Source organism: Boleophthalmus pectinirostris, unplaced genomic scaffold (genome assembly GCF_026225935.1).
Source record: "Boleophthalmus pectinirostris isolate CB_2022bp ecotype Guang Dong unplaced genomic scaffold, ASM2622593v1 HiC_scaffold_4, whole genome shotgun sequence".
Classification (NCBI taxonomy): domain Eukaryota; kingdom Metazoa; phylum Chordata; class Actinopteri; order Gobiiformes; family Gobiidae; genus Boleophthalmus; species Boleophthalmus pectinirostris.
Genome location: NW_026571353.1, coordinates 13,496,976 through 13,518,747, shown reverse-complemented (window position 1 = coordinate 13,518,747; position 21,772 = coordinate 13,496,976). Strand labels below are relative to the sequence as shown.

The following is a 21,772-nucleotide window of genomic DNA, read 5'->3' as shown; positions in this document are numbered from 1 at the left end:
GAATCACCATTTTTCTTTTCTCTTCTAAGTGGTGTGAGGGAGTGGAGCTCTGCCAATAGAGGGGAGAGAAATCAAACAGGCTCAGATTTGGACTATAATTAAGATGGAGCCTGTCATTTGGGTCTACAGTTCAGAAATGGTTGTGACTGTGGGTTTATCAATGGAAACATTAGCCTTGAACATTTATTGTCTTTTGTTTGTTATATTAGTTGTCAATAATTGTTAAACCTCAACAGCATATTTTCTCCAGAATCTCCAGTGCCATGGTGCATTATGTCAGGGTTTGAGCACAAAAACTCTTTTTGTTGAACTTTACTGCCACCTGGTGATATGTCGATGTACTGCATTTGAAAAGAGATCTCTGGATTAAAACAATCTATGCCTTCTAATATTATGTTTATCTTTTTACGAATCTTGTCAGTAGAGAGCTCTCTCTCTGGAAAGACCCACCCTTCAACTCCAGCCATGTACAAATACAGGCCATCCTTCAGCACCATGCCAAAGGTTCACTACCACAATTCTCGGGAGAAGGTAAGATGATGATTTCTTTTTATAATCGAGAATAGTTGTACTTTCAAATCTTTGAATTGTTGTATAATTGCTTTCCCCATCAGATTATCGTTGGAGAGGAATGTAAGACTTCAGCTATTCTAGAGGAGGGTGTCCGTGGTCACGACTACCGCTCTGAGCCCAACCTGGACCTGCCTGAATACACTAACGCTCCACTCCATCGCACGTTCCAGTCATCTCCTCTGCAGCTGGACTCTGACCCTGTGAACTCTCGCTCCCTCAGCCTGAAGCAAGCTCAGAGGCGCTCCGAGAAGGGCCAGCTCACAGCGCTCCAGCCTCAAACAGTCACCTCCACCCCCTACAAGAGTGTCTTCTCCCCCAACACACTGTCCAACAGGAACGGCAGCCTGTCCTATGACAGCCTGCTTAATCCCACCATCTCCCCAGGTACTGCCAGTGAGTACATGGCTCACCGTGGGATGCCCTCCATGGGCTTCCACTCTCCTTATCTGCCAACCAAAATGTGCCACATTAGGGAACCTGAGAACCAGAGGCAGCAAGTATCAACCACCTACAGTCCTGTGATGCCTGTCCGAGTGGGCCGGCAGTCCCCTCACCAAAGAGACAGGGACCCATCTCCAGTGCGCTATGACAACCTGTCCCAGACCATCATGGCCTCCATCCAGGAGCGAAAGGAGATGGAGGAGAGGGAGAAGCGGCAGATGTTCCATGGGCGCTCACAACCACACATTTATGCCCAGGACTCTGGTGTGTTTGATGGACCAGGGGGGTATGGGCTGCCCCCTAGCGGCTGTTATCCAGATGGGACTCGCTCTCGAGGCCCAACACCGCCAGCCTACAGTGGCTCTAGAGACAACCTCATGGGAGTTGGGTTGGTGAACTATGGCCAGCGCACCCCAGTCTTGCGCCATGGCGGTTCCACCATGAGCCGAGCCCTAAGGACTTCCTCTACTTCGCTGCACACTGACCACAGCAGCTCCAACAGCAGCAGGGCCACAGAGGGCTATCGCTCCCCCACACACCAGCCCCACTCCCCTATCGTCCCCCGTTCCCCCTCCTATTCCCACCATAAACTCTCCTACATGAACACCCATGAAAGGACAGACTCCCCTCGTCTGGGAGCTCCAAGGTATGACTCGTAACATCTGGGATTGCATGCACTGTATAAGGCCCAGGGGGCATGGGGCCATCAAGTAGTGTTCCATTGGAGGCCCTTGTCTATTTGCAACACACAGCCTGCCCTGTCACTTTGTTCTAATGTTGCTGTGTATCCATTATTATTTCAATGGTATTTAAATACTTTTTTCTTTGTAATGGATTGCTTTTCTAGTGAAATAGACCATTTTGTGTGCATCCATGGATATAATAATAAAAAGAAAGGTGTGATCACATGAATTTCTTTTTCTTTTGCATGCATTTCTAACATTCCACATATACTTTCAGAGTTAGTATATAGTATTCATGATCCATTCAGCTAACAGCATGCCTAACCCTTCCGTGTACAGTTTGAAGATAACAGATGAACATAATTTTTCCCTGTTGTGTTTTTTTCATTCAGAGAAACCATAATAGTTAATGGGCAGAGGGACTGCCACCCCAGTGCCCATGGCACCCCCCTCAGCCCCAGTCGCCACAGTAATGTCAAAAAGATGACGGGCATCGGTGGCACCACCTACGAGATCTCTGTGTGAAGACATCATATCTCAAGACTGTAACATCTCTGTTTTCAAAGAGCAGGTCTCTCCTTTTGATAGGATAAGCCTGCCTGCTGTCCAGGCGGTAATGAGAGGAAAGTTTTACGTGGTGGTTCATAATCATGGTCACAGGAGTGGAGTTGACAATGATTGTTTGTTGGTTGTAACTTGTAACAGTACATTTTTTTCCAACTGTCACACACAAAATGGAGTGTAGACTAGAGTGAGGTGTATCTACTTGAAAAAAAATCCACCATGTGACTTTTGGCCTCAAGTCAAGGTGCTCTGCAAAACCTGCACTGCATCATCTTTTTTCAAGTTAAGTGTTTTTGATAACACAACACAACTGGATGGAGAAGCACATATGTAGAGGGAGGGCTAACAACTATCAATAGTCAAATGTAAATTAATTTATTTACAAATGTCATATTTTCATAAATCTATGAAATGAATGTCTTTTCATTTATGTCAATTAATTGTTGGAAACAACTTATTTTTTCTCAATGCAGTCCGTCAGTGATCGTTGATAATTTCTACATGGTCCAAGACATTGGGTGACTGTTGTATTTGGATAGAACAGGTATACCTCATCACAGTGGAGGGTATAGGTCAGCATTGCACAACTTGTTTTCTTAATATTTAGATTGTTTAAAAAAGAAACAAAGCATTTTGATATGTATGTTATGTTTGCGTTCATAATGTAACAGTTGTATGGATACGTCATTGTAACTGTCAAAAAGCTAACTGGTTGTTATTTTGTATTTTTTCTAAGTGTGTTTTATTTACCCATACTTTAAAACCTATGTTTGATACATACATTTTTATATCATAGGCAAATAACTGAAGCCTGGGCTAGATTTGAGTGCTTTATGTTTATGTAAAGTCTTTGATGATGACTAAAAAGGCTAAAAAAAAGTTGTACCTTGCAGTGTAAAAAATGAATCTTATATAAAATCTGATGCGACAGAAAGTGAAAGTTACTCTGTATTTAACATCTAAAAGTCAAGCATAAGAACCATTATCACATTTTAGTCCATGTTACAAAAATTCCTATTTGACAAAATTCAGCTGCTGTCTGTAATACCCAGTATCACTTTAAATAAGTGGCAGCATAACTTACATTTTAGCTTGGGTATCAATGGACAACACGTCCAGTAGTATCTGCATTAAAAGGTTTGGCCACAATGCCTTTAAAGACATAAGAAAATTATGTCTTCGGTTACATTGCTTACCAAAAGTTGCAGAGTATTAGGTGAGATCAGTCAATATCCTGATCTAAAGGCTCAGTGGTGCATTAAGATGGGGACAGTAGCTAATGTGATGACTAAAAACAATGAGCCAAACAATGGTGAGACATTGGCACATTCTAATCAGTGCAACCAGTTTCTAAGAGCTAAATTAAAATATTAGTAGGCATCTCTGCACCTCATTAATGCCAAATCCCCTTTAAACTGCCGCCACTAGTCTTTGTTTTGGAAATGGACTTCACTGCAGGTCAGGGGCCATTCCTGACAGTACTGAACTACTAATTAATGATATAAAAAAATAAATTAAACATATTTTTGTGGAAGAAGGAAACATCTCCCAATGAAGAAAATAAAATTTGCTATTCAAGTGATTGAGAAATTGTTCAGTTTCATTAATGCAAAGAGTTGGTCTTGGAGAGCTTTTATTCAAAGGTGGAGGAGGAAACATCTCAAATCATCTGTGCAAATGAAAAGCAACATTTCATCCAAACATTTTTACAGATGCACTTCAGAGGCAAGGGCAAAGAACTCAATTAGTGAAGATTAGGTGAGCAGATAGGTCACACTTTGTTACATTTATTAAACATGCTTTAAGTCTGGGAATGTTCAAAATATATTTATCAGGAAAATATTTAGCACATAGCTGCAAACTTTGAACCGTTGACTAAGATTTTCAAACAAAAATATGCAAAATGCTTTGATAAGTGCATCTGCTCCAATGCCATCAGTGTGCAGTGGCATTTGTCACATGCACCAAGATAGCTACTAAACTGCCTGGAGTGAATTTCTCCATTAACCAACCCAAAAGGCAGTCAAAGCAGCATCCACTGAAGACCACCTGAGCTACCTTCACCCCGCTACAGGCAACATGGACACTAAACAGGGCAAGAAAACCTGTCAAGATGTACAAAAGATTTTATATTTTAACACCTCAAATGCCCCGTATATTGTCTTGTGCAGGCTACATCCTCTTAGTCTACAAATTTTTCAATACTTAAAAAAAAAAAAAAATGACACCCAATGTGGGAATTATCACTATCACAAGCCTTTTTCACAGTTTATAAAAGTAATATTGATGACGTATGAAAAGGTGACATCTTCAGGGATTAAGGAGAGGCTTTTTAGTACAAATTCAATATATCGTTAGGTTTTTCTCAGTGGCATCAAGGACTTGTGATCTTGAAGCAAAACAGATAATAAAAATAATATGCAAGTGTCCAAATTTCAGTTCCGTTACAGTCTATTGTAGAAAAAGAGGAAAACTGACAAGCTGAAGATCAGCAAAAGCGAGTTCTTATTTCTCAATTCTTTTCTTCTGTCGTGACCTCCTTTTTCTCATCATTCTTCTCCGTCTCCTTTTTGTCCTCTTCCTTTTTCCCATCCTTTACAGAGAGGTCTTCTAGTTTCTCTGCAACTTTGTCTGGCCCATCATCCTCACCTGTTAACAGTGGAAGCATGTTTAGTTTTTATAAATATATCATACAAATTGATGGGTAGTGAATAAAAGCCATTTTAAGGCTGTGCACACTATATTCACATGCACAAATGTTGATGTGTGTTTACATTAGATGATCCAATAAACTGAAGAGTATTTTATTAGGACAAAATGTGGCAGAACAAACCAACACTATTTTTTATTATAAAAAGGCAGTCATTTGTCATGTTCCGCAGAATAATGTAGCAGACAGAAAAAGTCCAAGGCTGGATCGCACAGCAAAGAACAGAGTGTGTCTGCAGAGTTGTGGTGTGTCTCTAATGTATTAATGACAACTTACCTTTAACTTTGAGAGCTTTTCTAACTTCTTCCTTGCACTCATCGAACTTAACCTTAAATTTCTGAGCATCTGTGATGGACAAAAATTGAGTTTTTTTTTTTATTTGAATGCAATAAGTTGCACTGCAAAATAGTAAAACACACTTACTTTCTGAGTTTAAAAATCTTATTGCCAAAAGTTCAGCTTTCGGGCATTCATCAGCATAATCTGCCAATGTATTCCACACCCAGGCCCGGTCACTGCCAGCATTTGGCTTTAGCTCCATCGCAGGTGTAACTGCAGCATAATAAGCAGAGTGAAACAGAACTGTAATTGACATGAACACAAACAAGTATAGTGTGTTTATCTGCACTCACTGTGATGGTTGGCACAGATCTTGAGTGTTCGGTCTCTCCTCATCAGCAGGCGGATGCTGCCTGATTCTTTGTGCTTCAGAAGCTTCACGTCTCCAGTGCCCCTCTCCTTCCACTCTGGAGGCTCGTTGTCTGAGGCAAACCTATACAGTTTGGCTCTCCTGTTGATTTTTAATGGAAGACACTGTTGTTGACATCTATTCCACGGTTTCTTAACACATAAAACAAACTAGTCAAATTACATTTTAAAGACTTCCTCTTCATCCTCTTCTAATGTTTTTATGTCCTGTTCTGGAAGGCTCACGATTGGATCATAGTGGGGATCATGATTGGTTTCTTCTGCTGCATCTGGAGCTGTTGTTTCTTGTTCCTCTTGGTCCTGAAAAATGTTACAAAAATGTGGGGTTACGGCTGTGAAGAAATAAGCCACATTAATGTATACAAATAATCAAGTCTACTAAACCTACTGTCACATGCTGCATGCCCTGACCTCCTCAGAGGGAGGATTTGGAGTTCACCAAGCATGGCTTTGATGAGCAAAACTTGGGTATGGGTTTTGCCAAGCAACGCACCATTACAGAGCATAATGTCTATTGTAAATTTTACATTGATTACTTACTCCAAGCTGCTGTACTGCCTGCCATCGGGCATCCACACATAATATAATATCAATAGAGAAGAAAATGAAAACTCATGACTACTCCATCCTTTAAAATCAAGAGTTAAGAGTAGCTCATCCAAATGTCTTCATTTTATTCATCTAACAGCTACTTCATTTTCTCATAAAAAGAACTCACGAAGAAGTTGTGCTACTTTTGAGGCCCAGGGCGAGCTAACAGAGTTTCTCTTTCACTATCGGCTTACAACTACATATGGCCGTAATCCCATTTAACGTTCACGCTTACAACAAATACTAAACATCAAAAACGATGTAGGAACTGTGGCTTTAAGATTAGGACTTGAGTTTGTTTTATACCTGAAACACTCGTGACTACGAAAGCTACATTTAGCCAACTCATGTTAGCAACTGTTGTGCCTGAGAGACAAAGGCATGGGCATAGTCATTGATTTCATTTCTTTGACAATGGTTCCGAGCTAATTAAGCGTAATAGAAGGTTTCTTTTTCGTCTAAAAATCGACACGGTAAATTGTTTTTATGGGGCCTATAAGATTTCTCGTGCAGAAACCTGTAGCTAACATGTTGTGCAAGTGCTGTGAAACTACTTCTACTATAAACTGTGAGACGTATAAATTGCGAGACTTAATACACCTACATATTCAAGGTACATCACTTTGTGTAGCTGAACAAAGGTCGCGACGAGTACTAGCTTTGGATGAAATCCCAAAATATCGGCATTTTGCTACAATGCTCCAAGTACAAAGTTTGTCGAACAATGGCAGTAAATATAGGAGAATTTACAACTAAATTTCTCCCTGTAACGAAGCACAATGACGGCGATGATCCGAAGCGTATACTCTCACCTTTGGGTCTGCCATAATTATGTAGATGTTTAAAGATTATGGCAATTGTGCGATAGACTCAGATCCCAAAGTGTCCGCCGTTCGCCTTCACTACTCACTTCCGGCTTCGGCTTTCGCGCGCCCGACGTAAGCGCTTCGTCTCACTCTTGTGTGTTTTTGGCAGAATAGACGCCTCCAGGCCCAGTGCTGCCGTTCACAGATTGCTTTTGGTATTGCAGTAGGGAAGATCCTTAAAGAGCTAATCAAAATATGTACGTATAAAACAAATTGATATAGTTCTAATTTCTTTTTCATCTGTGGCTCAGTTCCCCTCACCCATTTGGTCCGCTACATGAACCTTAAAGTTGCTTCTTTTTTGTTTGTTTTGTTTGTTTGTTTGTTCGTTTGTTTTGATTAATAAAGGCCTGTTATTTGTTATAAAGGATGTGATCATGTTACCCCTGCTTCATGATTTATGGGAAATATTAGTCCACGTTCATAACAATAACTGTAACTCTCTAGAAATTATAACTAGTGTAGTGTTTATTACTCACTGAATAAAAAATATAGAAAAAGTATATTAGTAGTACAAAAATTTATTCAATATTTTATGGGGGACCTTCACTGAATACCTTGAAGGATCCAAACTTGATTTCTGCTGCTCAATTGCTGTTTAAATTTTTCAGTGGTACAGAAGTATTGGTGCAACTGAATGACATAACAGACAGAACAGTAGCTCTGCAGGAGACATGCGCAGTGACAGTTGTACAGGAGGAATGGGAGCAGTAGATACTGACACACAAGCCTAGAGCGCCCTCTCGTGACATAGCTTTGCTAAAATAGCCGTCTAGCTAGTGTATTTAGTACATACTTAGTACATGGATCTATTCAAATTAAAATAACATATAAATAACTATAAATATATAGATATAGATATATAGATAGATATAGATATTGTTGTGCATTGATGCACAACAATATCATCTGCACTTTACTATATTGTATCTACATAATTATGTTATGTTGCTAATTATGTTGCTTTGCCATGTTGTTGTGTTACTGTTAAAAAAATTAAAAAAAAGATTCCAGATTAGGTTAGCCCGGCTAGGTACTTCCGGTGACCGTAGGCCGACTGAGCATGCGCAGTAGTGCTCTTTTCTCCCGTGAGCACACGCACGGAGCGCGGGCTGGTGTATCACGTGATGTCTTGGACCAATTGGAGCTAGAGCGGAGCAGAGCGGAGCCGGAGCTAACTATTATAAAATGTTTTTAAGACAACTGAAGGGTTTTGAGCTGAGAAAAAGTTAGTGATCTAAAAATAGGTAAAAATCGCCAACAAATCCGATATTTTTGAAAGTTGTAGGTGCCCTGTCAGCCGAACACGAGCTGTCTGTGATTACATTGCGCTCTATGAGAAAAATCCTGTCTCAACCCAGGGGATTTTTATGAAGGTATATATACTATAAAAATCTATGAAGGTAATATTTACCTTCATAGAAAAGAAAAAGGTAGATTCGCCCTTCCGCATTTAAGCTGCATCTGTCACCACTAATGTTCAGAGAAAATTTGCTGGAAATGAACCAAACGAAATTGCCTTTTCATTTATAACGATATTCGAGAATTGTTTCAGGAAATGAACAATTTTAAATCTTTAATGAAACTGCGTGAACAGATCATGTAGCTGTCTCTTTAACCGGTTCAAAGGTTGTCTTCGCACGTGGTAAACCAGCCATCATGGCAGCGCCCTGTGTCCTACTGTGAAGTGAGCAATATTCAGGAGTTTGTACAACAGAGGCAAAGTTAGAAAGTGAAGGTAAACCAGTAATATAACTGTTTGTTTTTTGTAGAGAATATATATCTTACCTTATAGGTCGTTTTCATTTTCAACATTTTATGTGCATAGTTTTCCATTTTAGCGTGTATATATTTTAGTTAAAATCATGGGGACACGTTGGTTCGTAGTTCGTGAGACGTGAGGCAGTATTGTCCCCTTTAATCAAGGCTCCACACCTCACTGTTCTTCATTCTTCAAAGTTACTAAATACTTGATTTGCTTCCCTAATGCCTGTGTATAATATATTCAAAGTTTTTAATGTATGTTTGTTTTCTTCTTCAGAAAACACAAGTTTGTTAGTTAGTTTTGGACATTTGGAGATGGCAGACATCAGTAGGTGCGCTTTGCCTGATGCATCACCTGCTGCAGAGGAGAAGTCTGCAGAGTTGCCCCAGGACTGTAACACTGAGGAAAGTGAATCATCAGACCCAAGCATGTACCGCTACATTAAAAACGATCTCTTCACGTCTGAGATTTTCAAGGTGGAGATAAGAAACCTGCCTAAATTCACTGGGTTTAATGATCTGAAGAAGTTCTTGGCCAAGCAAAATCTCAACCCACACAAAATCAAGCTGTTTGGAAAGCAGACATTTGCTTTTGTGACTTTTAAAAATGAAGAAGAGCGAGATAAGGCAATGAAGTTGGTGCATGGGATGCAGTGGAAAGGCCAGGTGCTGACCGTTAAGCTAGCTAAGCCCAAAGCAGACCCCATTATGAGAAAGAGAAAACAAGAGGAGAGTGAGGGGCCCCCATCGAAGAGGATGGAGGAAGAGGACGAGGAGCCACATAGTGTCCAGATTGCCAATGCAGTGACACCACTGTGGAACGTACCTTATGACGAGCAGCTACGCAGGAAGGAGCAGGAGGTGGTGGCTGTGCTACAGAGACTAGCCAAGTGAGTGGTGCAGAGTTTTTTGTTTGTTTTATTAATGGTAAAAATACTCCTTGATCTCTTTCTCGCAGTCCTCCACTTTTCACTGCCACCAAAAACATCAGCTAAGTCGTTTCAGAGAACAAAAATGTGCTTTCTGAATGTCAACAATTTCAATACATTTGCCATCCCTCCAGTGTTCATGGTGGTGGTTATGCCAGAAATGTGTTTACTCTCTAGTGTGATGGGCAGATTTGGGCTCTGACTTTTTTTTACTATAAAAGAATGGCTTACTTTCTGTGTGGGTTGCTGTAAATAAATGTACAAATATGTAAAACTGCTTCTCAAGAACACCTCTGATTCTGTTAGGGAGATTGGCAACACCAACAAAGCCATGCTACCGTGGCTGTTTGCACAAAAAGGAAAATACAACAAGATGTGCTGTCCTTTGGAAGAAATACGCCCTTCTCCCACCCAGGTATTTTAAAAATGTTTGTTGTTTATTGTCATGTCATATCTTAACCTTTGTTTGGATATCTGTGTTGTAGACAGGGTACAGAAACAAGTGTGAGTTCCTGATTTCAGTTGGAGCAGACGGAGAGGACAAGACCATAGGATTTCGACTGGGTAAATATAAAGGAGGCTCTTGTGCTGTGGTCGGTCCAGCAGAGACCAGTCACGTCTCAGCCGAAGCCAAAAGAGTGGTCAGTGCATTTCAGAAGTTCATCAGGTATGTCTCATTTGTTTATCCTCTAAACATTAAAACTTCAAGGTGTAAAAAGAATATAAAAACAGTGACTTTTTTGTACAGGACAACAACTTATTCAGTGTACAGCCCAGAGACCTATGAGGGACACTGGAAGCAACTAACAGTTCGAACCACGAGGATAGGGCAAGCTATGGCCATAGTTTTCTTCAACCCACAGGTAACTATGACAAGACAACTGAAACATATGGGGGAAAAAAAGAAGTCAATATATTTGTGGTGTAATAGTGATACAAAAATGTTGCCTTTGAAATCTGACATTTTAGAAACTGGATGAGGAGGAACTAGATGCTTTGAAAACCTCCATGAAGCAGTACTTCACAGAGGGAGAAGGGAAAGACAGTGGCATCACATCGCTTTACTTCGTTAGAGAAGGGCAAAGGTGGGACCAGTTTTTCAGGTTTTCTACACTATACAGGTGTAACTGTATGGTAATTAGAATTTTATCTTAAAGAACGTCTCCTAACCCTGAGGATCTACCCTGTGAGCTGGTGGGCGGAGAGAGCTGCATTTATGAGGAGCTCCTGGGGCTGAAGTTCAGAATTTCGCCTCATTCATTTTTTCAGGTAACCCTATAACACCACAGTGGCTTATTTTGTTTTATGTTATTGCTATTTTAAAAGTGATATGTGTGTGTAAGGTGAACACAGGAGCTGCAGAGGTGCTGTACTCTGCTGTTGGGGAGTGGGCCCAGTTGGATGAGAACAGCACTGTTCTGGATGTTTGCTGTGGGACTGGGACAATTGGGATCTCTTTAGCCAAGGTCAGCTCGCATAACTGTTCAGCAAAATGTTTACACTCTTTGCGTCTAATTGTAAAACATGTTATTAATTGCAAACTGATTCATGTGCTTTGCTGTATGACACTTTGGGATGAGCACTGATTGGCTGTGCATTTGTGGTCTTTAAAATGAACTTGTGCTATTACAGAGAGTAAAGAAAGTTATTGGGATTGAACTCTGCCAAGAAGCAGTGGAGGATGCCAAAGTCAATGCAAAACTTAATGGTAAATCAATCATAGCATTCTTACATATGATTTGCTGTGTGTCATACATAATGTGATAATTCAAAACATTGAAAATTGTGTCTGTCTTTATCTGCTTTTGTTTTAAGAGCTGAGTAACATTGAGTTTCATTGTGGAAAAGCTGAGGATGTGTTCCCAAACATCCTAAGTGGTACTGTTGCATCCAACCTCATAGCTATAGTGGATCCACCAAGAGCAGGCTTGCGTGAGTAAAAGAAACTACAAGATGCAGATTAAACCCATTGAGTTATACAGTCCCTGACAAAAGTCTTGTCGCTTATCCATTTTGTAGAAACAAAAGCTTATAACTTGACTTTAAATTAATTGATTGGTTTTAGAAATGTCTCATATGAAAGCTAAAACCCTCCCAAATTATGCTCAATATACTAAAAAAAAATTTGCTTCACTGAAAAAAGATTGATCATTTAATGAACACAGAAAGGTCAGATTTTGGCAAGACAAAAGTTTTGTCGCCTACAGAAAATTGAACAAATAATTTACTTCAAATACAAAAATATGTTGCATAACGTCAGTGAATTAAGTAGTGGTGCTGTGAGATCCATATTTAATATCTTGTATGACTTCCATGAGCTTCAAGGACTACATCCATGTGGTTCCACAATGATTCATACAATTTGTTGATGAAGTCATCAGGAATAGCAAAGAAAGCAGTCTTACATGCCTCCCAGAGTTCATCAAGATTCTTTGGTTTTGCCTTCCATGCTTCCTCTTTCATTCTACCCCAGACATGCTCAATGATGTTCATGTCTGGTGACTGGGCTGGCCAGTCCTGGAGCACTTTGATCTTCTTCGCCTTGAGAAACTTTGATGTCGAGATAGAATTATGCGATGGAGCACCATCCTGCTGCAAAATTTGACCCCTTTTATGGTTGGGAATGTAAGAGGTAGCTAATATGTCTTGATATTTTAGGTTATTGATATTGCCTTCCACCCTGCAAATGTCTCGCACACCCCCATACTGGATGTAACCCCAGGCCATGATTTTTCCGCCACCAAACTTAACTGTTTTCTGGGTGAATCTTGGATTCATGTAGGCTCCAGTAGGTCTCCTGCAATATTTGCGGAGGCTGTGATGTAATTCAACCGAGGATTCATCTGAGAAATCCACCTTCTGCCACTTTTTCAGTGTCCATCCTTTTAGCAGGCTGTGGGCCTTGGCAAATGCCACATGTTTTTTTAATTGCCTTTTGTTTAGTGCTGGTTTCTGTGCACTGATTCAACCATGGAGGCCATTTAGAGACAGAATTCTACAAACTGTTCTGGTTGACACAGGGACTTGAGGTGACCAGGCCTGGTGGAGCTCTGCTGCAGTGGAAAAGGGGCTGGCCTTGGATTTTCAAATCAACAAACGGTCCTCCCGAGCAGTTGTCTTGTGGGGTCTGCCGGGCCCTGGGCTTGTCAAAAACATCTCCAGTCATTTCAGATCTTTTTCTTATTCTTTGTACTTGACGCTGAGACACATTGAAGGTGTCACCACCTCAGCAGTGGATCTGGTCTTCAGCCTCTTGATAATTAATGCTTTGGTCTCAGGGTGGATCTTAGGCATGTTGTCAGAGGTCAAGTTGCAGTTGATGTGAAGGTCTGGTGTGCTGGGGTTCTTTTTATACACACCCACTAACTGATTGATCAGTAACTGATCACAGGTGAGGCTGTAATCTAGGATTGGGTGCATCATATGACAAGGCGACAAGACTTTTGTCTTGCCAAAATCTGACCTTTCTGTGTTCATTAAATGATCAATCTTTTTTCAGTGAAGCAAATTTTTTTTTAGTATATTGAGCATAATTTGGGAGGGTTTTAGCTTTCATATGAGACATTTCTAAAACCAATCAATTAATTTAAAGTCAAGTTATAAGCTTTTGTTTCTACAAAATGGATAAGCGACAAGACTTTTGTCAGGGACTGTACATGCTAGAGTATTATAAAAATAATAATATTACACAGATTCCAAAGTTATCCTGGCTATAAGGAGAGCAGAAAATCTCAAGAGGCTGGTCTATGTCGCATGCAATGCAAAGGCTGCTATGAACAACTTCATAGAGTAAGTGAACATTTTTAGGTTAACTACACTGCTATCCATTTTGTTACGTTTTATTTGATTTATTTAACATTTTTTTCAGTCTGTGCCGTGCTCCATCAAACAGAGTCCATGGAGCCCCTTTCCGTCCAGTGAGGGCCCTGGCCGTGGACCTGTTTCCTCAGACGATGCACGTTGAGTTGGTTCTTCTTCTGGAGAGAGTGGGCTACGAATCCCAGCCATCGGAGGACAGTGGTAGCCAACAACAACCTGGCTCTTAAATATACAAGTAACATCCAGGGGCCGAGGGGTTAAAATACAGGCAATTGAATTGTTACTTTAGATAAAGTGTAAATATCCTCTCCCATGTATGGCCCATTTCAAAATAAACTTGTAAATATTATTTGTAGAACATTATTTGTATTCTGGTTTTCCATTTATGTCCCTGCACTTATACCAATAAATTGCTCTCATGTCATTACTCACACACATTTTATTTCACATAACAAACATCACAAAAGTCAGTCAACTCAGGCTTAAATACATAGCCTACTTCATTTTCCAAGCAGCAACATCTCAAGGAAATGGTGCACATAAAAGGTTTGAAAGATTTTAACATGAGGGGCAGTTGAGTCAACTATTCCAACATGAGAGAATACATACGACGTGATAAATCAGCAGACAGTGGCACCAAAGCATCGAGTCTGTTTAACCTTAACTGTTCCAAGTGTAAACATAAAGGGCCATAGCGTGACTAGCTTGGGAGTTTGAAAGAATAAAGTCAATTTAGAAGAAAAGCGAAAAATGTTAGCTTATTGTTTCAGGAATTTAATCAAAGGCTGACTTTTAAAATCTGAAATTGTATTAACAGGTATAGCTCTATCAAGCCGGCAGAAAAGAAAGTTTGATAACCTTTTAAAAAATAAGGAGCGATGGCCATGAAGTTGGTTAATGGGAAAGTTTTGGTTGGTGATTTTTAACATGGCCAAAATAGACACGTGGATCTGAGCAGCGACCCCATTATGAGAAAGAGGAAGCAGGAGAAGGGAGTTCTGCTTTTACATTCATTATGGCCCTGCACCTATGCCAATAAACTGCTTCCACATCATGTTCAGGACGTTTTATTTTGCAGAACAAACATCACTGAAGTCAATGAGCTCAAGTAGGCCTACTTCATTTTCTAAGCAGAACATCTCAAAGTTATTACAACGCAATAGCAACATAAACTGATCCTTCTTGCACCAACACAGAAAACAACACACACATAGCACATTCTTAAAGCAATCTAAATGCATTTCTACTTTACACCAGTTAATTTTACAATGTAGACAAATTTGCTGCCATTAAAGTATTCTATAAATGCATGTAACTGCTAGCTTTGGTTATATTTTGTTGGTTTGTCACAAAACCTCAATACACTTAACTGGACAAAGGCAGTTTAAAAATACTAGCAGGCTAAAGTGTCAATTCTGCTCATTTCATGTTGAAGGGCGTTTTAGGTCCAACATTCAAATGTATAATCTAAGGTAACTTGTAGCCAAAAGATAGTAAGGTGCCAGTGAAATGGTGGCCTGTGTATATGCCATTACAGTTAAAAAAGTAGCACATTTTTAACGTAACATTTAGTTTAAAATATTGCCACAATATGACTGGCTATGCTTAATGCAGTGTCAATATGGAGCAGTGCGATTTTCTTGTTGAAGTAAAATCAACTTTAACATTTCTAAAATGCACTTATCTCAGTACCAAACACAGCAAGATCAGTCAACACAAAGAACAAGACACAAGTGCATAACAATCTTGAAGAGTGACTTCACAACACAACTTTTCATCGTGCAAATCAAGACAGCATCTTTTTCCAGCAAATTGAAATGGAATATTTTGTGTAAATAAAACCAACCACACCGCCAAGTGAAACATCCACTTATCAACCCCTCTGGGATCACAAAGAGCATAAATACGTACATTTTTTAGTAGTCCCTTTTTAAATATTGTAAAGCACAGACATTGGTGCAACTGACCATAGAAAACATTTAAAACAAAACCCAAGTGGAAAAAGAAACAAACACTATGTAATTTTATTTCTGACTTTACCAATTTACCCTGAACCTCTCCAACGACTAGAGAGGTAGATGGCATTTGCTCAACTGTGCATGTTAGTCCAAGTCAAACAAATAAAGTCATAAAATGTGGCCAAAGGATGCAAGCAGCTATCAAACTATATTGCCACTACATGATGCATTTTTTAAGGTAGCAATACATGTTTTGACAGTGACTGGTTTCAGTGGTGGTTAAAGATTCTTCCTTAAACATCAACAGTGCAGAGCGGTTCACTCCCGGGTTGGGCAGACTCCATGATGGTCATCTTAGGTTTTTTCCTGGTCTCCTCCTGAAGCACAAGTGTACCGTATAATAAGCAAAAATACTCAGCAAACAAATTTAATGTATTTGAGCAGGTAATTATACCCTCTGTTTGGCCAGTTTTCTCATTTCTTCTTGCAGTTTGTTCAGGATATGTAAGTTTGGCTTGTTCTTTTTGGCATACTGCTGAAGTTCAATCACACTCTTGTCTGAGCTCTCCTGCAAAACAGATTGGTTAACTTAAAGAACTGTGAGGATAATGACAATGATGATGAGTCCTTTTTTGGGAAGATTTTTGTTTTTATGCAAGAATTTATTAAAAGAGGGGGTATTTCAGTTCTATGAGTTATTATTACTAACAAAGGGTAACATGGTGATTTAAATGTTAACTGTTTTAAAAATTCTGTATTGTCTGAAAACAACAGCGCATTGTATGGCATTGTAAAAAAAAAGTCTCCCTCTTTAAGAAATTTGCATACAATTAGCTAATTAAGCAACTATTGTTGAAGTACATATCTAAACTAAATCAAATCAAACAGGTTTGTGTACCTTCTTCACCATCTTGTTGCTCTCCCTGCCGTACATTCTCAGCAGTGAACCCCAGTTTTTCACATGTGGATGAAGCATTTGCAAGATCTTCTGGGATGCCAACTGTTTTCCGACTCTTTTGTTTTTACCTGAAAACAAAGAAAAACAGATGGACGTTTAAAAGAGTTGCATTGAATTACAGTTTAATAATTCAAGATCTCTGCTCTATTAAGACTTACACCAGCCTCGAACAGTATGCTTCCCACAGGTCATCACATATTCACTCTTCTGGTTTTTCCCAGGGATCACTTCAAATTTAATGCTTGTGTCACCCATACCATGGTTTCTATGGAGACAAGGGAAGAGGGCATGTCAGGACTTTCTGCTCCTCACTAAGAATAAATATGTCTACCTCACCTTTTAAGGCACTCATGTAGAATCTGATATGGCGAAAGTAGTCCTGCTTTATTGGTCAACTCGTAAACTCTTGAGTCCTCTATACTGATATGATTAAAATACTGTGGGTAGAAAACATTGTAAGTTTGTCAGACCTATCATTTGTTCAGTAAATAATGTGATGGTTGTGACTAAAATACCTCCAGTTCATCTCCCTCCACCGGTTTCTCCTCTGAGGTTTGCTTCACAAAGTCAGGGATGAGGATTTCCAGTGTGGCACGAGCTATAAAAAGATCTCAGCTTTAACATCTGAACAGCTTAAAGATTCAATAACTACATGTAATGTCTTGATAAACTAAAGAAATTACCAGCTTTGTTCTTCGCAAGTTTTTTACTGCTTGCAGTTCCTGTACCATAGGTTACTCCATCAATAATAACAGATGCTCCAAAAGGTTCACTTGGGTTCTCTATATAATAAAAAAAAATCTCCTCAGTTTTGGATTATAGCACATTTCTTTAAAATTTTGTAAATAAATCTTACCACATTCAAAAAAGTTGTAAACAGGTCGAACTTTTAGGACACGTTGCATATATTCATGTAGGATGCAGACTTCAGATTTGCCATTCGGGTTGATGACAAATTCTGAGGAGAAGGGATATTAAATAGTTAAAAATGTATCATTAAATGTAGAGTAAAAAAATAACTCTTTATTGTAAATACACTCAAATTAAAAGCTGTCTACAAATCTTAGCCACACTACCTTTTTTGGTAGGTGCATCTTGGACAGACAGCGTGATGAGCTTCTGGTTAGCTGGCAGGATAGGTCTCTCAGACTCTGCCTGCTTCCTCTTCATGTCTCTGTTGAACTGGCGACGCTCTGCCCACGTGCGAAACTTCTTGACTGTAACTTGTTCAAAGTCAAAGCACTTCTCCAGGTACTGGCGAAAATCTTCAAGTTCTGCAAGGTAAAAATGCAGAAAAATAAAATAAACTTGTAACCAAGCCTAATTTCCTCGCACACAAATAACAGATCAAATGACACAAATCATGTGTCAAGAAAATATAACTGATTAGTATAAACCCTAGTAAAATAGGCTATTGATGTAGTGAATAACATTATGTAAATGTATTAACAGGTTGATATTAACAGTTATGTATAACAGTTGGTGCATTTTTAATACCATGCGAACAGTGTTGATTAAAATGCCAGATATCTCATTAGGCTTTAGCCAAGACCAGGCTCATGTCATTACAATACTTCATCATAGAGATATAGAACTAAAAAAAAAGAAGAAGTAGTAGAAGAAATAAACCCAAGGCTGACCTCAAACTTCCTTACCTATGGACTCATCTTTGCAGACCTCCACCTTGGCTTTGACCTGTCCCAGAGCCCCCTGAGCAGAGTCACATGCCAGCGGGTCTTTGCTCTGGAGGTTGGCCTCAGCTTCTCCATCAAAGGAGTCAGGCTGACTGGAGGAGGGCATGTTGTCTGCATCGTCAGCTGTACAGTCAGGCTCAGTACTGCTCATCACGGCTTCGTTATTCACTCTGCTAGATTTGACAGGAGACTCTTCAGCACTGGGGGTCACTTCACCATTGAGCTCTTTTTCCTCCTGCTCCTTCATTTTCTTGTAGTGTAGACAAGGTATGCTGCTTGTGGGAGGGTCGTGTTTCTGTGAAGGATTTGTGAGTCAGAGTATATAACTTTCAAACAATTAATACACTTTTAAAACCTTATATGAAAATGGTCAGGAACAGTGGTGGAAGGTAATGAAGTACAGAAGTAAAAGTACAATACTAAGTACAAATTTTAGGTAACTGTACTTTACATAAGTACATTTTACAATGGATAATTTTTACTTTTATGTCACCACAAAGTACTTTTCTTCATGTTTGAGAATTGCTGAAATGGCTGAGACTTATTTGTAGCACATTAAATTTGAGTTTATGTCTCAACTTTGAGCAAATGAAATGCACAAAAACACAAAACTTAATTGAATCACTTAAAATCTGCTAAACTCATTATGAAAAATCACTACATGTCATCCTTTAATTGTTCTAAAACTCTCTAAGTACGCTTTTTCCACAGGTACTTTAATATTTTTACTTAAGTAGATTTTTTTCATGTGATACTTTTAGTTAAGTAAAAGATCAAATGACACATTTGATCACACACAAACTTTTACTTAAGTAAAAGTAATGCAAAAGATTACTGAAGTAACAAAATTGAGTACTTAATCCACAACTGTTCAAGAATAAAAGTAGTTCCCCGAATCAAATAAGTTCAACCCACATGCAAAGATTCCACCCTTGCTTTAACATCTTACCCTGATACTTCCAGTTCCCAGGAAGTAGGGTCTGGACCAGGTGACCACTCTGGTCTCTCTGTGCAGGTAGACTGGAATGCCAGAGTTATGGAATGTCATGATCCATCCATCAGGGAGAGGCTCAGTAGGAGGGCGCCCCCTACCTATCACACATTACAGCACACATTCACAATGACAGAGTACATATATTCATGTGCAGGGGAATTACAAACATCAGTTGAGTACACATTGTAATTTTCTGGACAGCCTGTGTTTGAACAAATCGGCAAACATTTTTACAAATTTCACCAATTATATTACATAATATCTAGATATTAGACTTGCAGATAAAGCATTAAGTGGGAAAAAAAAACAAATGGATTATTGCAAATAGAGTACAAGATAACTGCAATAGGGTATTAGACTTGTTCTTTGTAGAAACATATATATACTGGTCACTTAAGAAAGTTTGTATTTGGTTTAATATGATTTAAACTAGTCCCCCACTCACTCTTGAGAACAGTCTTAATTTTGGTCATCATGGGCTGGACCCCACCCTCTCCGTCAGACTGGTGGTCACTGTCTCCTCCATATTTGTCCTCTGAGGGACGCATCTTTTTGGGGACTGGCATGCCCTCCTCCAGCAGGGCATCCACATCATTGTCAAACTCCTCCTGGAACAGTCAGTGGTTAAGGCCGGGAGGGAAGGATGCGTTACCACAAATGGGAATGGGATATGCATATTGTGAAGAGATGAATGGAATATACTAATACAAAAGTGTACTACAATGAAGGAGGATGGGGGAATAAAATGTGGACTTGTTACATTACATCAACTGTTCCAAAATGGCTACCAAGCATTTGACAATAAATATCCTTTGATAGTAAAAATGTATACATCTACCTACCTATATCTATTTGAGGTAAATTTTCAAAATTGTTATTATCATTATTATTAAATGAGCAATTCTTACAAAGCCGAAAGGTGCGAGCTTTATAGATGGAACTAAATATGGTATAAAAGGATGACCAAGTATAGAAAGACAACCAAACATACCTCATAGGAGAAAGTCACAGCCTCATCATCTGCTTGCTCCTGCTGCACTATGGCGTCAGACTTAAATCCGCCGTTGTCAGGGTCCAGAAAGTTCTCATAGAAGTCTTCAAACTCATCCAGAACAGCGTACTCTACTTTATTTTCCATATCTATCTCATTCTCCTCAGACAATCTCCCTGCTGCATTTCCAGAGCTACCCTCACCACCATCCTGATCACTGGTCGAATCATGCAACCCCCCATTAATGCTGTCTAACCCCTCATCGGCTTCGGTTTCTTGCCCTTCACCTGTGTACAAAACCTTCCTATCTTTACTATTATTGCTGCTCTCTGCAAAGCTTACACGAATCTTAACATCTCTAAGTAGTTTAAGATCAGGCAGAAACTTGGTGACCGGGGGAGCGTGCCGAGCGGTTCTTGGACACAGCGGGGTAGGATTGGCCTCACTTTTGGAAACCGTATTACTAAAAGTTATGGAGGTTGAAGCGAGGGGCTGATGTGGCTGGTCTTCCCCGTCCCCTGGGGTGTCTGTGTGTCCATCACCACCAGAGCTAACGTCCATTACCTCTGCGTCACTGGACGTTTGCAGGGGAGGTGGTGGAGGTGCTCGTTCCGCATTTTGGGCCAAATCGTGAGGTGGCTCCAAGGGGAGAGGGGGTAGAACATCATCTATCTCCATTTCTACGTTAATTTACGCTTTACAAAGTAATATTAAAAACAATGATTTCTTTTTATCTAAAATCGCAATACATGCAGAAACGCATCCCTGTATTGATCATGTACCATAGTTGAAAATGCTAAGCTGACTACATTGTTCTTTTCATTAATGTAGACAGCTTTCAGAATCACTGTCTCAATTATTGGAAATCACAATGCATTCAGCTTATGAGGGCTCTAGGCACTGATCATCCTCCGAGCTTCTGGAAGCTGTAAAAAGAAGATAGAAAAACAGCGAGATAGAAAATCAAACCTATGAAAACATCGCAACTAGACATATTGTAAAACCTGTACTTTACGTGCGCAATAGCAGCGTGTGATTAACCAGAAAAAAAGAGATAAAGCGGCACACGGGGCCCTTGATCATTTTAGCATGGGTGCTAGTGTGATAGCCAACCACTCTTTAGCCCATTTCGAGTCTTGTTCATCATAGCATTTAATGCACGTCATGACAAAAACACTTACCAACAAATGTGGCGCCGTTACCCTCACGATTGAGTTACAAAACGCAGTAAATTATTTGATTCTCGAAGAGGCGCCGACTCGCCTCAGTTGTAGGTCAGCCATCTTGAAGAGGACCACATAGCGGCAAAAACCGGCGCGGCGATTCTGCGCCCCTCACGTTGCCAGATCAGAAACGCAATATTCATCCCGAAAAGCCAAGAAAGTGCAAAAAGGACACTTCCACAAATCTTACACAAACCTGTGGATAGCAATTAGCAAATATCGTTTCAGAGATTGCCCGCCCTTCAAGGCAGACGCAAAATATGCTGGGGAAAAGAAGGCTTTACTACTGCAGGATAAATTTAATAG

At 39.7% G+C, this 21,772-nt stretch overlaps 4 protein-coding genes and 1 non-coding gene across 6 annotated transcripts in view; 2 read left to right on the top strand and 3 right to left on the bottom strand.

Annotated features, from left to right (window-relative positions):
* The window catches only part of zdhhc8b (zinc finger DHHC-type palmitoyltransferase 8b), a 71,716-nt gene extending 67,974 nt beyond the window's left edge, over positions 1 to 3,742 (top strand). Inside the window, exons 9-11 of one of the 2 annotated variants that reach the window (XM_020928330.2) lie at positions 425 to 531; positions 615 to 1,660; positions 2,090 to 3,742. In XM_020928330.2, coding sequence (XP_020783989.1) covers positions 425 to 531; positions 615 to 1,660; positions 2,090 to 2,222 — 1,286 coding nt within the window. In that variant the 3' untranslated portion in view covers positions 2,223 to 3,742. Of the gene's footprint in view, positions 1 to 421; positions 532 to 614; positions 1,661 to 2,089 lie in introns of both variants that reach the window. The other variant, XM_055162110.1, reaches the window with a different exon arrangement.
* Positions 3,743 to 3,877: 135 nt separating this feature from the next.
* On the bottom strand, positions 3,878 to 7,241 carry ranbp1 (RAN binding protein 1). Its single transcript, XM_020928294.2, has 6 exons — positions 7,083 to 7,241; positions 5,843 to 5,979; positions 5,604 to 5,761; positions 5,395 to 5,523; positions 5,248 to 5,316; positions 3,878 to 4,910 (listed from the first exon to the last, which is right to left on the bottom strand). Exons 1-6 carry the CDS (start codon positions 7,095 to 7,097, stop codon positions 4,774 to 4,776), a joined length of 645 nt encoding a protein of 214 aa, XP_020783953.1. The 5' UTR covers positions 7,098 to 7,241; the 3' UTR covers positions 3,878 to 4,773.
* Positions 5,075 to 5,207, bottom strand: LOC129411400 (small nucleolar RNA SNORA77). Its single transcript, XR_008633290.1, has one exon. It is a non-coding gene; the product is annotated as a small nucleolar RNA SNORA77 (small nucleolar RNA).
* Positions 7,242 to 8,614: 1,373 nt separating the features above from the next.
* trmt2a (tRNA methyltransferase 2 homolog A) lies at positions 8,615 to 14,075 on the top strand. Its single transcript, XM_020928350.2, has 12 exons — positions 8,615 to 8,874; positions 9,178 to 9,790; positions 10,136 to 10,244; positions 10,315 to 10,496; positions 10,578 to 10,692; positions 10,799 to 10,914; positions 10,987 to 11,098; positions 11,173 to 11,295; positions 11,462 to 11,537; positions 11,645 to 11,761; positions 13,522 to 13,618; positions 13,698 to 14,075. Exons 2-12 carry the CDS (start codon positions 9,216 to 9,218, stop codon positions 13,873 to 13,875), a joined length of 1,800 nt encoding a protein of 599 aa, XP_020784009.1. The 5' UTR covers positions 8,615 to 8,874; positions 9,178 to 9,215; the 3' UTR covers positions 13,876 to 14,075.
* A 624-nt stretch (positions 14,076 to 14,699) lies between these two features.
* On the bottom strand, positions 14,700 to 21,579 carry dgcr8 (DGCR8 microprocessor complex subunit). Its single transcript, XM_055161389.1, has 14 exons — positions 21,425 to 21,579; positions 20,244 to 21,169; positions 19,698 to 19,860; positions 19,208 to 19,350; positions 18,220 to 18,553; positions 17,641 to 17,838; positions 17,421 to 17,522; positions 17,248 to 17,346; positions 17,080 to 17,162; positions 16,901 to 17,001; positions 16,723 to 16,829; positions 16,505 to 16,632; positions 16,061 to 16,174; positions 14,700 to 15,983 (listed from the first exon to the last, which is right to left on the bottom strand). Exons 2-14 carry the CDS (start codon positions 20,919 to 20,921, stop codon positions 15,900 to 15,902), a joined length of 2,334 nt encoding a protein of 777 aa, XP_055017364.1. The 5' UTR covers positions 20,922 to 21,169; positions 21,425 to 21,579; the 3' UTR covers positions 14,700 to 15,899.
* Between the last annotated feature and the right edge of the window lie 193 nt (positions 21,580 to 21,772).

Coding starts and splice junctions, on each gene's coding strand:
- dgcr8 (XM_055161389.1), bottom strand. CDS start 20,921: ATGGAGATAGATGATGTTCTACCCCCTCTCCCCTTGGAGCCACCTCAC. Junction 17,839..18,219: donor CTGCAAAGATGAGTCCATAG/GTAAGGAAGTTT, acceptor TTTACCTTGCAG/AACTTGAAGATTTTCGCCAG. Junction 15,984..16,060: donor GAAAACTGGCCAAACAGAGG/GTATAATTACCT, acceptor CTTGTGCTTCAG/GAGGAGACCAGGAAAAAACC.
- ranbp1 (XM_020928294.2), bottom strand. Junction 5,524..5,603: donor GATCTGTGCCAACCATCACA/GTGAGTGCAGAT, acceptor ATTATGCTGCAG/TTACACCTGCGATGGAGCTA. Junction 4,911..5,247: donor AAAAGCTCTCAAAGTTAAAG/GTAAGTTGTCAT, acceptor CACTGTTAACAG/GTGAGGATGATGGGCCAGAC.
- trmt2a (XM_020928350.2), top strand. CDS start 9,216: ATGGCAGACATCAGTAGGTGCGCTTTGCCTGATGCATCACCTGCTGCA. Junction 9,791..10,135: donor GTGCTACAGAGACTAGCCAA/GTGAGTGGTGCA, acceptor TGATTCTGTTAG/GGAGATTGGCAACACCAACA. Junction 10,915..10,986: donor TTCGTTAGAGAAGGGCAAAG/GTGGGACCAGTT, acceptor TTTATCTTAAAG/AACGTCTCCTAACCCTGAGG.